Source organism: Anser anser (genome assembly GCF_964211835.1).
Source record: "Anser anser genome assembly, chromosome: 3".
In the NCBI taxonomy this organism is placed as follows: Eukaryota; Metazoa; Chordata; class Aves; order Anseriformes; family Anatidae; genus Anser; species Anser anser.
In genome coordinates, this window is record NC_139722.1 from 29,069,595 (window position 1) to 29,086,503 (window position 16,909).

Genomic DNA, 16,909 nt, shown 5'->3' on the forward strand with positions numbered 1-16,909 from the left:
TTAACCTCTTCATTGTGCTGGGGAAAGACAATGCCCCTATATGTAGCCCTTCTATAGGGCTACATCTATATCAGTAAATTAAAAAATGCCAGTGAAAAGTCTGTTGAATGGTTAGAACACTTCCAGGTGGGTTCCTGTATCCTCTTAAACAATTCTGAAGCACAATTTTTGGGTTAGCCTCAAGAAGACTCTTAATAGGCAGTTTTGGGTATAGCCATTCTATTATAGAGAATAAAAGAATTTTAAAGTGTGTATATGACCAGAGAGAACCAGTTAGATCAGGCCATATCATTGTTTTATTCACTAGTATAAGCATTGTCTTAACTGGATTGTGAAATGAAAGATTTAGGAATTTTTATATTTCATATCTACTTCTATTGGACATTGAATGTGGTACTTAAGGACATGGTTTAGTGGGTAATATTGGTGGTAGGGGGACAGTTGGACCAGATGATCTTGGAGGTCTTTTCCAATCTTAATTATTCTATGATTATATGATTAGCTATTATGGCATCAATGATACTTTCTACAGAAGACTGTCTCAAACCACCTACATAGTTCAGTAGTGCAAATTTCATTCATGTCTGTGTATATGTTTCCAATATACCTGTGGAAATTAGTAACCCTGCCTTAAATCAATAGAGCAATGAGAGAAGGAGAAACAATAAATTGTGGATAAATCTGTGAATGCTCTTAATGAGTCTTCCAAAAAGAAAGTTTGAATATGAGGAGTAGGTATGCTATTGGAGGAGTACTTTAAATTCTGATCTGTGAGTTTGCTTGGGGTGCAGTTCATTTTAGCAGCAGTAAGATTATTTTAATTAAAGGATTTTTCTACCAACTAAATTAAGTGTCTAACATGCCCAATCAATTCCTGCCAATATGATTGCTCTACACACAAGGAAAGTTAGTAATTAATTAGAGGAAGCTTCTTCAAGGACAATTGGTCTACTCTGCAAAACTTGAGAAATTGCTGACAAGGATTGTTTTATTTCAATGTCATAAGCTGTGTTGCTTACATGTACTTTGTAGATAACACAGGTTTTTATCCACTTTCAGAGAAGAGAATGAATTGTAAGGAAAAATACGGAGCTAACTGTTCAAGGAAATCAAATGCAAAAGTCATGACATCTATTCACCAAAATAACTGTATTTTATAACATTTTTATTCTACCCTTTTAGCCTTTAAAACAAACACATTTTTTTCTGTCAATTATCTGAAATGTATTTTACATATACACAGAAATAAAAAGGTACTTCAAAATCACATTTGTGTGTATATACTAAGTTTCTACAGAGGTTTCATTAAAGAATATGACACCAAAATGAAATGCTTTTAACTTTTTTGACTTTGCTTTTGACATTTTTTAAGTCTAAGTGCTGCATTTCAGAGCTGAGAATGTTACACCATATCATACTTTGCTTTTCCTAAGACAAACCTACCCCAAATATGATTTAAATGTTAATGCAAAGGCTACTGCTCTAGTGTTTATAGACATAGACATATATTAGAACAATTAGTTGTGAAACTGCAACAGCCCATGTGGTTGCAGATGCTATGTAATTCTGAGTTGAGTAAACATGCCAAAATAATCAATAAATGGTCTTTCCCTCTTTCCTTCCCAGGCACACAAATGAAATAATAAACATAATAAAAAAATGCTAAAGAACAAGATTGAAAAAGTGACATTATTTAAAAGCAAAAAGAATAAAACAATAAAAAAGAAGAAAAGAAAGAAAATAAAATTATTACAATACAAAGAATCTCTTAAATTAGGATCCCACAAAGGAAAGAATATTGACCTGAAGGTAGGATGGGACTCAACACTGAAGTCACTTCCACTTGAACCCAGTTGTAACTCACTGTTTAGTAAGGCTGAACTGTTTTGATTGCATACATTTATTATGGTTTACTATTGTCTGACAAACTTTTGTTTGGGGCTTATATTTTTAAGTAGAAGTCTTACTACCACCTCAAAAGCCTTGATGTGTTCTAGTGAAATAGTACTGCTGTCAACAAATCCACAATTTTGGTTGTTATGCCAAAAAGCATAACAAAAGCAAATCATACAAGTGACAAGGTGGAAGTGAAAAGACAGGTTGATAGTTATTACTGAGGTTCTTTTTCAATGACGGTATATTTGAAATCTGTTTCATCTGTATATTACTAGAATTTATTTTGCCTAATTTTATTTTATTTATTTATGTAGTAAATATTGTTTCTACTTTCCTCCTTTCCTCCTTTCTTTCTTTCTTTCTTTCTTTCTTTCTTTCTTTCTTTCTTTCTTTCTTTCTTTCTTTCTTTCTTTCTTTCTTTCTTTCTTTCTTTCTTATTTTAAACTTTTTTTTGGCACTTATATTTAAATTTATATGTATACAGCTAATATAAGTTTCCTTGATTTTACCTAAAATTGGAGTGAATCACATGCAATACCTCTCTTTCAGTGCTCTTCTTCAACAAAGATTTCTAAAGTATTGTAGAATCTGCTTCAGTCTAAGGTTCTATTTAGAGGGTAAGACTGGAGGAAAATATTGAAATTGTTTCCTTGCCAGCTAAAACCCAAGGTGGTTAATCTAAGCTATTTTTCTAGGCTTCCTTTTTTATCCAGTAGAAAGAGAAACACTCCTGAAGAAAATGTTTCAACTACTAACAGATATCTAATATAGGTGGTCTTTATTCCCCTCTGAAAATTCTTACCCACTGAGTATACGTGGAGCCTGGAAAATTTGTTAACAAGGTCTCACATTACATTAGACTTCTGAAGTCGAGTAAAGTGAATCAGTTAATCCCACCCTAAACTGATTTGTATAAGTCATCGAGTGTCCACCAAGGAATCGAAATATAAGGCGGGATGCAGCTCTTAGGTAACTAAAGTTATCTGAACAAATATAGGCTGATACAAAGCTAACAAACTCCCAGTCTTTCCACTAGTTAGATCTATAATTCACATGTATACACATACACTTAGTGTCTTCAACTGGAGTTGAAACCTGCTCAAGGTCTGTTCTTACCCTCCTATGGAAGGTTCAAATGTAACCTATAAGTTTAATTTAGATTTCGTAAGCATCAGAGGACAGAAAATACAGAGATGTGATTACTGCACCAAACACTTCTCTATTCCTTATTTTTGAAAATTCAGCATACCTATGCTTCAATATTTGAAAGTTAATGAAAGTATAGAATTCTACATGACATGTATATGCCTTACCTGTGGAACCATGAGGACACAAACACTGAAAAACAGGTTGCTCTCCCAGTTGGCTCATATCAATGCAAGTTGCTCCATCAGAACAAATATTTGGGTAAATCAAACATGCATTTTCAGCAAATTGGCAAAATTTTCCTGTCCATCCAGGTGCACAGAGACACTAGATATTAAAAACATATATGTGTATTTAAAACAAAATAAAACAAAACAAACAACAAAAAAACTACCAACAACAACAATAAAAATAAAAAATGGAAATGTAATGTGGAAACTTTGTATACATTTATTTGGGTCTTGTATGTCACTACCACAGGGTCCATCCATCAGCAGCAAACAGCTCCAGGGGCTGCAGTATGGAGATCGCCGCCGTGGGACCCATGGGCTGCAGGGGGACAGCCTGCTCCACCAGGGGCCTCTCCACAGGCTGCAGGGGAACTGCTGCTCTGTGCCTGAAGCACCTCCTGCCCTCCTGCTGCACTGATCTTGGGGTCTGCAGGGCTGATCTCAGTCCTCGCTCTCCCAGACGCAGTTGTGCAGCAGTTTTTTTTTTCTTTCTTTCTTAAATCTGCTCTCCCAGAGGCGCAGACAGCATCGCTTATTGGCTCAGCTCTGGCTGGCAGTGGGTCCCTTTTGGAGCTGGCTGGAGCTGGCTCTGATCTGACATGGGGCAGCTGCTGGGTGCTGCTCACAGAGGCCACCCCTGCAGACCCAAAAGTTTCCCACGTAAACCCAATACACTGGCAAGACACAAAAAAAGCACCAATGATAAGTAATATTGGGAGGTGATTAGGAGGAGAGCGTCCTTTTTTTTTTTTCTTTTTTTTTTTTCTTTTTTCTTTTTTCTCAGAGTGAGGCAAAAGAGGATAAAACAACAAGTATCTAAGTAGGAGGATATTAGAGTTGGCAGCATACATGAGTGGAAGTATTCATTCCCCCACATCCTGCTTATGGTATATGAGTCATTATTGCAGTGTTGGTTCTCGATGGCTGCTGAAGTGGCTTACTGGTTTGGTCCCAAATCTGAATAGATAAGGGATCCACAAAGGTGGCTAAGCCTTCTGCTGGTACAGCTGTAGTATTCTGTCCACTGTGATCATCATAATCATAGAATCACAGAATATCTTGAGTTGGAAGGGACCCATAAGGATCATTGAGTCCAACTCCTGGCACCACACAGGTCTACGCAAAAATTCAGACCATGTGACTAAGTGCACAGTCCAAACACTTCTTAAACTCCAACGGGCTTGGTGCCGTGACTACTTCCCTGGGGAGCCTGTTCCAGTGTGTGACAACCCTCTCAGTGAAGAACCTCTTCCTGATGTCTAGCCTAAACCTCCCCTGCTTCAGCTTGACACCATTCCCTCAGGTCCTATCGCTGGTCACTAAAGAGAATAGATCGGTGCCTTCCCCTCCACTCCCGCTTGTGAGGAAGCTGTAGACCATGATGAGGTCTCCCCTCAGCCTCCTCTTTTCCAGGCTGAACAGGCCAAGTGACCTCAGCCACTCCTCATACGTCTTCCCCTCTATGCCCTTCACCATCTTCGTAGCCCTTCTCTGGACACTCTCCAACAGTTTAATGTCCTTTTTGTACTGTGGTGCCCAGAACTGCACACAGTACTTGAGGTGAAGCTGAACCAGCGCAGAGTAGAGCGGGACAATCTCTTCTCTCGACCGATTAGCAATGCCGTGCTTGATGCACCCCAGGATACAGTTGGCCCTCCTGGCTGCCAGGTGCACAACCTGGCACCTCCTGCACCTCTTCAGTTGCTCTGGCACATGTCACCCAGAAGGCATTTTATTTCATGTTTTGATAGTGGAGTTTCTGCAGAGGTCAGTTTATCAGTGGGGCTTTCTCTTATTTTTCCAGATTCTTTCTTCAAACTACTTTTAGGAGACCCAGAGATCCTTCAGAAGAGTACTCTAGGAAAATAGTATTGTTCCTTTCCTCTTTCACCCTTGGAAGATCTAGAATTTTTGTTATAATGAGCCTCCATTTTTGATACAAAACAAATATCCACATACAGACATATAGCAATTGTAAAACAACGTAAGCGAAGACGTTACACCAGAGTTTAACGTTTCACACCAACAGATGTTATAAGAGAGGTTCTTCCCCCTGACCTCTAGCCAGGGTCTTTACCACTCCAGGGACATTAAGAGATGAGATACTTCATCTTTAATATGAGATACTCATTCATGTGAATCTCTGATTTCAGGTAAAGTTATTAAGGGTCTGGACAAAAAAAAAATAATAATTAAAGATGATATTTTTTCATTTTTCAGGTCGACATTTGTGGGGAAGCAGAAACTACATGAAAGACTAATATTCCTCTGGCTTCCAATGAAGTAAAATTCTCTCTATGAATATCTCATTTATAGAGATATGGGGGGGGAGGGGGGAGAGGATCTTGATTTTTGCATAGCTCAAACAGGTGCCACCTCTCGTATAAGCAGATTTTATAAAATAATGGCATTTTATTAATATTTAATTACACCTGAGAAAGGGTAATTAAGAATGTTCAATTTTGTTGAGTGTTTGGTAGTAGAGGAAGAAAGGTTTGAGGGATGAAAAATAACCATCAAGAAGTTGTACCATGTGCTAGAAATTCACGGAGGAATTTTGGAAACAGCTGCTGAGGGTGCCACAAAATTTATACAGCATGTGGAGAATGTGTGTCTGATCTTATTCACATTAACAAACAGGTTAAACTTTTTTGTTACAAGTTATGTACCTCAGAGATACACAGTGCTGAGCTGGCTGGCCGAACTTTTATGGAATCTTTCTACAGCCATCCTCCTTATCTCAAAAGGCCAGCTCCTTATTAGATAATGAAGACAGAAAAGATGATGTTTAGGGAATTTCTGAACCCTTGAAAAGTAATTTAAACTTGAGCACAGGGTTGCTTTTAACTGATTTTGTTAAAAAATAATTCAAACTCAGCTGGTTTGCCCATTCCTTGAACTTATTCCTGAGATGTAGGAAAAGAACTTATTTCAACAGTTACACAACATTGTTGGTTCCGTATTATTAAATGCACACTTTGCTATGCAATGCATGGGGCCAAACAAACTGCTTTTGCTTACACGATGTATATGTGTGAAGGTGCAATGGTCTTATACAGTCTTGTTTTGTTATAAAATCATAATCTATGGACAGTGTTGGGGGAAACTCACCCTTCTGCTGCTACTAACCATTGTGATTCAGCTGATGAAACATAGAACTGCTTTTCTACCTATAGTGAAAATATGCTCTTAATAACAGTAAAGATTAATTTTCACTTGTCAATACAGCAGTAAAATTCAGTCCACATTTCCTTCTTGATTATTCACAGGACTCTTAAGCCCTGGGCCCTGTCTTTCTTTTGCCCCAAACACCTAATCTTTTAGATCAGTTGAGTAACAAGAGTGTAAAAGAAATATAAATTGTGAAAGATCCAACCACTACTTTCTCCATATTTCTCAAGAAATCATGGTACATAGTTGTTTTTTGTTTGTTTATTAGTTTGTTTGTTTTTATACCTGGTCCTAACTGTGAATAATCACAGCTGGAATAAATATTGTGTCAGCTCAGCTAACTAGTTTACAATCAGTGTAATTATTAATATGATCCTTCATTCCTCTGTGCTTCCAGTATAATTCCCATTTGATGAAGATATTCCATTTATCAGGATACTTATTTAGAAAATCAGTGCAATTATTTTTCAATGTGAAAAATATTCCAGGTGTTGTTTTGGTTGGTTTATACAACCAACAGAAAAGAAACATTAGGTCTGCTTTGATTCTCTTATTTCTGTTTTGGGGATAGTTGTTGCATTGTAATTCAATGCTTCATTAAAAAAAAAAAAAATCTTCTTTATATAAAGGTTTTGTGAAGGCTATATTGGATTTATGTGGCAAGGGTTTGGTAGCAAGGGGGCTGCAGGGGTGGCCTCTGTGAGCAGAGCCCAGCAGCTGCCCCATGTCAGATCAGAGCCAGCTCCAGATGGCTCCAAAAGGGACCCGCTGCTGGCCAGAGCCAAGCCAGAGAGTGATGCTGCTTATGCCCCTGGTAGAACATACACACAAGGGACCCACAAGGATCATCGAGTCCAACTCCTGGCACCACACAGGTCCACCCAAATATTCAGACCATATGACTAAAAGCATAGTCCAAATGCTTCTTAAACTCTGACAGGCTTGGTGCCCTGACTACGTCCCTGGGGAGCCTGTTCCAGTGTGTGACAATACTCTCAGTGAAGAACCTCTTCCTGATGTCCAGCCTGAACCTTCCCTGATGCAGCTTGACACCATTCCCTCAGGTCCTATCGCTGGTCACTAAAGAGAATAGATCAGTGCCTGCCCCTCCACTCCCGCTTGTGAGGAAGCTGTAAACCGCAATGAGATCTCCCCTCAGCCTCCTCTTTTCCAGGCTGCACACAGTATTCAAGGTGAGGCCACACCAGCACAGAGTAGAGTGGGATAATCACTTCCGTCGACTGAATAGCAATGTCACGCTTGATACACTCTGCTGCCCCATGTCAAATCAGAGCTGGCTCCAGCCGGCTCCAAAAGGGCCCCCTGGTTGGCAAGAGCCAAGCCAGCGATGCTGGTTATGCCTCTGGGAGAACATATTTAAGAAAGGGGAAAATCTGCTACGCAATAGCAGCTGGGAGAGAGGAATAAGAAGCTGAGAGAGAAACAGCCCTGCAAACCCCAAGGTCAGCGCAGCAGGAGGGCAGGAGGTGCTCCAGGCACGCAGCCGAAGTTCCCCTGCGGCCTGTGGAGAGGCCCCTGGTGGAGCAGGCTGTCCCCCTGCAGCCCATGGGTCCCACATGGAGCAGATCTCCACGCTGCAGCCCGTGGAGGAGCCCCCGGTGGAGCAGGTGGATGTGGCCTGGAGGAGGCTGCGGCCCATGGAGAGCCCCCGCAGGAGCAGGCCCCGGGCCGGAGCTGCAGCCCGTGGAGAGGAGCCCACGCAGGAGCAGGGGGTCTGGGGGGAGCTGCTGCCCACATGTGGGGGACCCGTGCTGGAGCAGTTTGCTCCTGGGGGATGGACCCCGTGGTACGGAGCCATGTGGGAGCAGTTCTTGAAGAGCTGCTGCCTGTGGGAAGCCCCCACAGGATCAGTTTGGGAAGGACGGCATCCCATGGGAAGAAACCCATTTTTGCACAGCTATCTAGTGATTTAAGTTATATTCAGCCAAAGTATCAAGATGAACAAGGCAATTCTAGTTACAGTCTATCATTGTGACAAGTGTTTAATATGATTGTACCCCTTATTCATGTTGGTAAGTCTAGAAGGCCCTGATATTTAATAATCTTATACATTATTGCATATATATATAATATATTTTATATATTGTATATTTTATATATTATACATTTATATATTTTATACATTTATGTATATTATATATTTATATATATATTTGTATATTTATTGCTTATATATTGCAGTGCACATTTATGATTGCCTACTAGCAATGAAAGTATAGCTACAGAAAAAAATCCTCAAATTTTTAGAGGCTTAACAATGAGCTTAAGCTAGTTGACACTGAAACACGCTCAGTATGTTTTCAGTTTACATTACTATAATACTATAATAATAATAATATAGTTACTATATAGTATCCTGTGTTCCTTACTATAACTAGGCAACTTTGGGGAATAGTTAACTAATTCGTGTGTTTTGTATAAACTGTACATTCGAGTCCTGGTACAGCTCTTAATTAAATGCCTTTAAGTCACACTGTTGCCTGAAAGTTTTAGGCAAGAACAATTGAAGTTTTGACTCAAGCATTGAGGATATAAGAACTAAATACATGAACAAGCAAGGGAAGTGGAAAAATAATATTTAGGAATCACAGTACTATTTTTTTAAAGAACATAATCTTATTCAATGAGAACATAAAATTCTTCATTAATAGCTTTATTTCAATAAAAAATTATGTATGAGATCAAATCAGGTTGCTCAGGACTTTATTCAGTTGAGTCTTGAAAACTTCCAATTCTGGAGTCTGCATAACATCTCTGGCCAACCTGCTCTAGTTCTTGGTTGTCTGTACAGTGAAAACATTTAACTTATATCTAGTTGGAGTGTCTCTTGTATCAGTTTGTGACTGTTGATAACACATTAATGCAAACAGACTAAAATCTTATCTAATGACAATAAAAATTGCCACTATCTGGAGAACTTCTTCATACATGTTGAAATTAATCTTTCCAGTTCTCTTTAATACTTAAACTGTCTAACTGCTAGATTAGGCAATAACACATTATTTTATATAGTTTTATATGTTTGAATATATAGAACCTTAAATCACTGAAAGATTTCATAATAAATATTTTTTGAAAGAGCACTGGCTATTAACATTGTGACTATTTATTATCCAACCTATTAAACTTTTACATAGAACAATTCTGGCTTCACTCAGTGAAATTAAAATCATAATTCCTTAAGGGGAAAAAAAAAAAAAGTTGCTCATTAGCAGTATCCTTTCCGGGATTCTACGATACAGAAGTGCATTGCAGACACGTACGGTTACCTATGGTCCTTTTTTAATGCACATGATGTTCCACCCTGGTAAAGGTTTTCATCTCCCCCTATATGTTTAATATCTTCCCATATAAATTAGAAACATCTGTGCTGTAGGTTGTATGGCCTTTAATATAAGGACTATTTCATAGTACAAAATCAATAAGTAATACTGTTACTATTCTTGTTTTAACACTATTTCCTTAAGATTAATTTTCCTTTCTTCTAGAAAATCTTTTCGCCTTTCCATTCCTATCACCTAAAACCTAGCTTATATTATTTGTCTCTTTCATTGTGTCAAAAACATATTATTATTTTTTCCTTTTCATATAATTCTTAGAAATGGCATTGCATTTTATCAATAAACAATATTTCATAACTATCATATACCAACTATTTCACTGTAATATTTCCTAGTTTTAACTATTTTATTTCTTATTTTTTTGTGCTGCCTTATGCTTTGTTTGCTTTGCTGACATTGAGTTAAAATGACTGCCATGTTCTCATAGAAGATTTGTTTAAAAATTAAACAAGATATTCTTATTGGTTATCTCCAATTTATTACGGTTTTACATTTATCTATATGCCATTATAGTAGATCGATTAAGATACATTCTACCTTTACCATTTACTCATGTAAAGGTACTGAATTATCAGAGCTTTAACTTAATATTTTTATTTTAAATTAACACTTGGAAAACAGAATATTTAGTTCATTACATGAAGAATTCCACTGTTCATTAACTTCTGTAATGCTCAGCAATACTTAATAGAATGTGTGAAATGCAGCTAGGGTGCTTTGATGCTGTTTATTTCAATAAAATAAGAAAAGTAAGAAAAGGTTGTTTTGATAAAGTTCTAATTAAATACTGAAGAAGCACGAAACTGTATAGGATGCTTTAAAATTTATGTGAACTCTTCTGTAGAATTACTGCTCCTGCGTGGAAGGAAATGGACTAATTAACTTGTGCAAAACTAGCCCCCAATGGAAGTATCTGACTTTGAACTGCTGCTGTTTGAACAGTCAGCTGGAAGGACAAATACAAGAGAGACATCAGTAGAATTAATGACAGTGGCAAAGTGGCTTCACATAGTTGGAACTATATTGCTCAGATAGTCCATGGGGAGAAAACAGTAGGAAAGTCTCTAGATTTTTTTAAACGGAAAATGACAATAATCTATTTTATATGTTGTACATAAATATAAAAGTTCCATCTGAGAGCAGTAGATTTTGCAGTGCCAATTTTCATTGCTTCTAGCGTTGCTAGTAGAGCTGTTATAAATATTCATAACAATTTTATCACTCCAACCAACTACTTTAATATATAGTATGCCAAACATATTAAATGTTTTTTTTTTAATACTCAGAAGACAAATTTTGATTGATACAGTATGGAGGGCTTCAAAAGAGCCCTAGTCTCCCTCCCCTCTGCCCCTCTGCCCTTTTTGTTTGTTTGTTTGTTTGTTTTTTGTTTTGTTTTGTTTAGAACTACATTTCTACATTTGTTAAACAGGGGAATGCTTTCTCTCAGCTATACTTCTTTTACTTCCTTTTCATTCTGAGCTTGTTATCTAGAACTTATTTCTCCTCTCATGCAATAAATACAAATGGGTTCTCTAAGAGTATGTCTGTGGCCTTCTTAGGGCAATGAGATCTAAGCAGTGTGACTGATGTAGCTTAAGTTGGAAGATTATTGCTCATTCTGCATAGAAATGCTTTGCTTCTGGGTTATAAATTCAGCCAGACTTCTGGGGATAAACTGTTGTCAAAAAGCATTAAGACTGAGAGAGCCTCCTCAGGGAACAGCTCACAATGTGGAAAAGGGGAGCAGTGACAGCAGAGTTTGCGGAGTTTGTTGGTCAGGCTGTTTTAGGGTTTACCACATGCTTGTGAGCTTGTTCTAGCCACTCTTCTGGAAAGAAGCAGTTGGACTCCCAGCCTAGCAGGTGGCTGAAGGCTCAGATTTTGCACCCACAAGGGCAAAACTCATCTGGTTATGAATAAGACCTAGAGCTTTGTATACCTGATTGTAATTTCTGCTTATGTTATGGTGAAGGTGTACCATATAATGGCGTTCAGAAGTAGGGGAATGGGGGGATGGGGGGTGAAAATAAGGGAAAGAGAGATTCCCTCCTCTTTCCTCCTTCCCCCATTCTGCAAAAAAAGAACTTTTATCATTGCCTTTGGTGAAGGTAGTTCTTTGTGTTACCATGTAAACCTCTTCTGCTTTACTAGGGAACACAATGATCCTTGGGCCGCACACATTTGCTTTTTAAATCTAAACCACAATCATGTGACCTCTGGTGTTACCGATTATTCATTTGTACTCAGAAGTGTACTTTATCAACCATATATTCTCTCAGTTCACATTTTGTTATTGAAATATCTTAGGTTCACCATAAAACTCCAAGTACAACAGCTATGGCTTTGGTAATATTTATGAGGAAAAGGATCAAAAGTATGTATCATGAACAGCCACAGAGCCATTTGCAGGGCTAGTTTTTAGATACCAACCTTTTCCATTGTATTAAATTTTATGTCCTGTTACAGTGGAACATACTATTCTATCTACATTATTAAATACATATCCATATAAAAAAGCAAAACCTGAGTGACTGGAAAGTGATTCCCTGAAAGGTATGCATAATGGTACATATTTAGGTGGTTTCTGGTTTAGTTTTGGTTGATATATATATCTTTTTATTAATCAATATTTCCCAGGCATATGCTGGATGTTTGTAGAACACATATTCTTCAAGACATTTATAGAAGTTAAAAACATGATTTGTTTTTGATCTAGGTTTGCTCTGTCTTTACAGCACAATCTACTTCCATAGCCCTGTATAAACACAGCCAGGAATCAGCACCAGTTCCTGCTAATCTTTTGAAAGGCACCAGGGCATTCATTGACAATGATTCCAACATTACATTTCACATTTCAGTTTTAGTACAGATTCTCAAAGAAAATGTAAATATTTGCTTTGAATGACCCTAATTTAAAACCCTATAGAGATAGCAGAGATTATTGTCTCTTTCTTTAACATTGCTCTAGTATTTATTTGCTTGCCAATGCAGCCCAGCTATTGAGGCAGTCTGTGTGATTTGCTTAGTCCTTGTCTCAAGTGTAGAGCATGCAAATGGAAATGGCCCTTACAATGACACTGCTTTCACTTCATATTTTAGCTTCAGCATTTGTGCCTTTATAGCTCAGTTCTTTTGTTTGCAGTAAGCACATAACTGTCCACGAATCAGTGACTTGTTAGGATGATGGCTGAAAGGCATATTGACAAAATAGTCTTGGGTACACTATGCAAACCATATAAGTTGATAGATTGTTGCTTGTAACATGGTAAGGAGCAGTGAGGAAAGAAAAAAGCTGTGAATGAGCTTTTTTTACACCCTACAAGAAGTGGAATGCAATTTTAATCTGAATTTAGTCCCTCCATAACACATGTGTGGTTGAGCAGAAACTGGAAAAAATATGTAGCTATTCCAAATTCCCTGCTTGCAAATGCCGTAGGGCTGCACTTTCTCCCTCAAATACACTTCTGTAGGTAGTCATAATTAGCCTATGGATTCTGTAAACACTATGCAATTCAATGGTTGAAATATAAGAACACCATCTTTTGTCCCTCCCTACAGAATAAGGCTGGTATGTCTGGAACTGGACAGTCTTCAAATCCTCAACCTTCCACTGTCATATTCTTCTGCTCGTCTTTCCAGGATTCCAAAATTTGATAATGGACAGTTCTGTTATCCTCATAAGTTAGGCTAAATTAGCTTAATCTTTTTATTTTTATTATTTTATTTAGTATCTTTGGTTTTGATATTTGTTTATTTATTTATCTATTTATTTATTTAACTTTTCTATTAATGGGTCAGGAAATAAAAAAACAGGGGATCTTAAGCAGAGATAATTCTTTTTGTCTTGATCTAATCCATTTGCCATAGATAAATAGGTGGGATCCCACCTTTGAATCCCTTCTTTCCTAGAGGAAAGTCACACAATCCCCAGATGATTCCTTGTTTGTATGCCCTTTTTACCTGCTTTCACTGTCCAGTCTCTTTGTGTGACAGGCCATTCTAATTCTGGAGCCATTCTAATTCACTGGGAGAAATTTATTCAAACCACTACAACATGCCCTCTTCTTCTGCAGATGGTAATGGTTAACATGAAAGAAACAGCAGCTCTTTCTTTCCTATCAGCTGTCCTCTGGGAGTTCAGTTTTTCCCCATCTTCACAGAAAGAATAAACAGATACCTATAGTTATAAATGACTGTAGACCCTCAGATTAAAAGCATTGAGGAAATACTATCAACTGCAAATTAAAAACACTGACTTCTCATTTATAAAATAAATTTAAGAAAAATAAAAGTGACAATGAGAATAGAAATACCTGTTGAAATCTGTTTCTGTGGGCAGATTTTTTGGAAATGTTTTTAAGAAGCAGCCTGTCGTATTTTCAAATTAAAGTGAATAGTTTTATTGAATAAACTACTGGAATCTACAATTGGTTTACACTTTCAGCACTTGTCGTTTTGAAAGTGTGGTTTATGTTAAACCTGGATTAATTTTATTAATTTTTCCTTAAAATACTGGTCCTTGTCTTCTAATACTGAGCAGGTGGAAGTGTACAGGGTTCAGGGTTGCTGAATCAGGATAGCATTAATTTTAAAAATTCCTATGTAAACGACATCATAGAAAAACAAACTACATAAGATTTTCTTCAGAAGTATATCAGAGATTATATGGATTTCTAAAAGTGATTTCCAAAATTACAGCTGCAAAACAGAAGAAATTCAATAATAGTTTTCAATAATTGACAAATCAATAGTAAATGTTAGAATTTTACATAGCAAGATTTTCTGAAAGAGGAAAATCTCTAATGTTCAAATGCTCACCTGTTCAAATATGTGTTCAAATGATATCTAAATTTCTCAAGCAAGATGGCAATCCTATCTTTCCTTATTTTAGAAACTAATGAAGTAAACATCATATCTTTGACCTTCTATAGAGTCCAAATAATGTGTTTTATTTAAATGGTGACTATTCATGGCAACTCTGGCAACTATAATTTTTGTCCCAATTTTTTAATATCAGTGGAAGGAGTCTGCTTCATGTCTTTTAGAAGCCATTCACAATAAGTTCTCCAGCCCTCAATCTTTTGTAGGAATCCTGGGTTTTAGATCCTCATGAAAATTAATAGTAGATCCTACTATTAATTTTCAATTAATAGATCCTACTATATCCTACCAGGGCTACAAAGATGGCAATGGTGAAGGGCCTAGAGCGGAAGACGTGAGGAGCTGCTGAGGTCACTTGGCCTGTTCAGACTTGAAAAAGGCTGAGAGGAGACCTCATCACGGTCTACAGCTTCCTCACAAGCGGGAGTGGAGGGGAAGGCACCGATCTATTCTCTTTAGTGACCAGCGATAGGACCTGAGGGAATGGCGTCAAGCTGAGGCAGGGGAGGTTTAGGCTAGACATCAGGAAGAGGTTCTTCACTGAGAGGGTTGTCACACACTGGAACTAGCTCCCCAGGGAAGTAGTCATGGCACCAAGCCCGTTGGAGTTTAAGAAGTGTTTGGACTGTGCACTTAGTCACATGGTCTGAATTTTTGGGTAGACCTGTGTGGTGCCAGGAGTTAGACTCGATGATCCTTATGGATCCCTTCCAACTTGGGATATTCTATGATTCTACTGAAAATTAATGTATACTGTAGTTATTCACTAGGACAGGACAGCTGTGACCTGGCCTTGCTGATCTACCTTAAAACTGCTGATACATTGCATTACACTGCATTTTACTACCTAACAATTTCTTAAATGCTTATGGTGTAGTCAGTGGTGCATAGAAGAAGCAGCTGCACAGCGCTATACATAAAAGTAACCATTTCCTTGCTAATGTGACTTCAACATCTTTTGGTACCTAGAATTAAATATTTTAAATATAGTTGTTCCTTTGTTTTTCTTCTAAGGAAAACTGGTAGCCCATGGACTGCCTACACTTTGTGAATCTGTACATACTTTTAAGTATATAGTTTTGAATAGTCTGTAACCTACAAAACTCATTGTTATAGGGGTTTCCAGTTTTTCAGCCTCATTAAAACAATTTTGATAGAACTGCCCATGATATGCCCTCTCCTGAAAGAATTACGTCCACACAGAAGTGCTTCTGTTTTTGACTATACGGATTGTCCTTCTCCCTTCATCAATAGTGTGGTGGGATCTCATGTCAAATTCAATATCTAACATGAGCTCAAAGTTGTCTTAATCATCACTGAGTATCAGGAAACAGTCACTGCTGTGTAACTGACAGATTATTTTTTCTTGTGTATGCAGACTTTTAGAACACTTTTTATGTTTTTTTTTTTTTTTCTAATTCTGAAAAAAATCCAAAAATTTATCTATGAAAGAAATCTAGCTCTGTTACAGTCCTCTTGGCAGTTGGCCATAACATGCACATCTAGCACACACACTAACACACTGTGGGATCTTGTGCTTCATCTGAGGAGGGAGGGAGGCTAGAAAAAGCAGAATATTCAACTATCTTGTGTCAATATTTTTTGTTTGCCTAGATCCATTAAAGTGTCATCTAGATTTAGATTTTTTTTTTCTTAGAGCTGAACATGCTCCATTAAATGATTTATATTGTTTCATGAGGGAATTGCAGCAGAAAATATTTCTCTATCACTATCCATCAGGTTATCTCATTAAGTCAACTTTGTCTGATATGATCTGTTTTCATTAAGCTATGTTAACTGCAATTAATTATGCAACTACACACTGTTTTTCTATTGATAAATCCTATATCCATGTATACATCATTACTTTGGTTCCCAGGATGATAGAAAACAACAGATATCCTCAACAAAGGATATCATTTGTTGCTACTACAGCTGTATTCTGAATTATGAGGTATTAAAATTGAGATGTAAGAACTATGAGAACATGAAACATGAGGTCAGTTTCCTAAGAAGTAACAATACCTATATTTATCTGACACAATACATCAGTAAATGCTTCCTAAGTATTACTCTCTAACATAAAGTTAGCATACATTAGACCTAGAGATTTCTTCACAGAGGCAGAATTAGTTTTTGAAATTTAGAGTAAATTAATGAACATAATAAATGTAAGCAGAATATTTATTTGTGTTACAATTACTTGTAATTAATGCTAAT

At 37.3% G+C, this 16,909-nt stretch overlaps 1 protein-coding gene across 1 annotated transcript in view; it reads right to left on the minus strand.

Moving 5' to 3' along the window:
• The window catches only part of EYS (eyes shut homolog), an 855,622-nt gene that overhangs the window by 762,444 nt on the left and 76,269 nt on the right, over nucleotides 1–16,909 (minus strand). Inside the window, exon 6 of the mRNA XM_083831800.1 lies at nucleotides 3,210–3,369. Coding sequence (XP_083687926.1) covers nucleotides 3,210–3,369 — 160 coding nt within the window. The remainder of the gene's footprint in view (nucleotides 1–3,209; nucleotides 3,370–16,909) is intronic.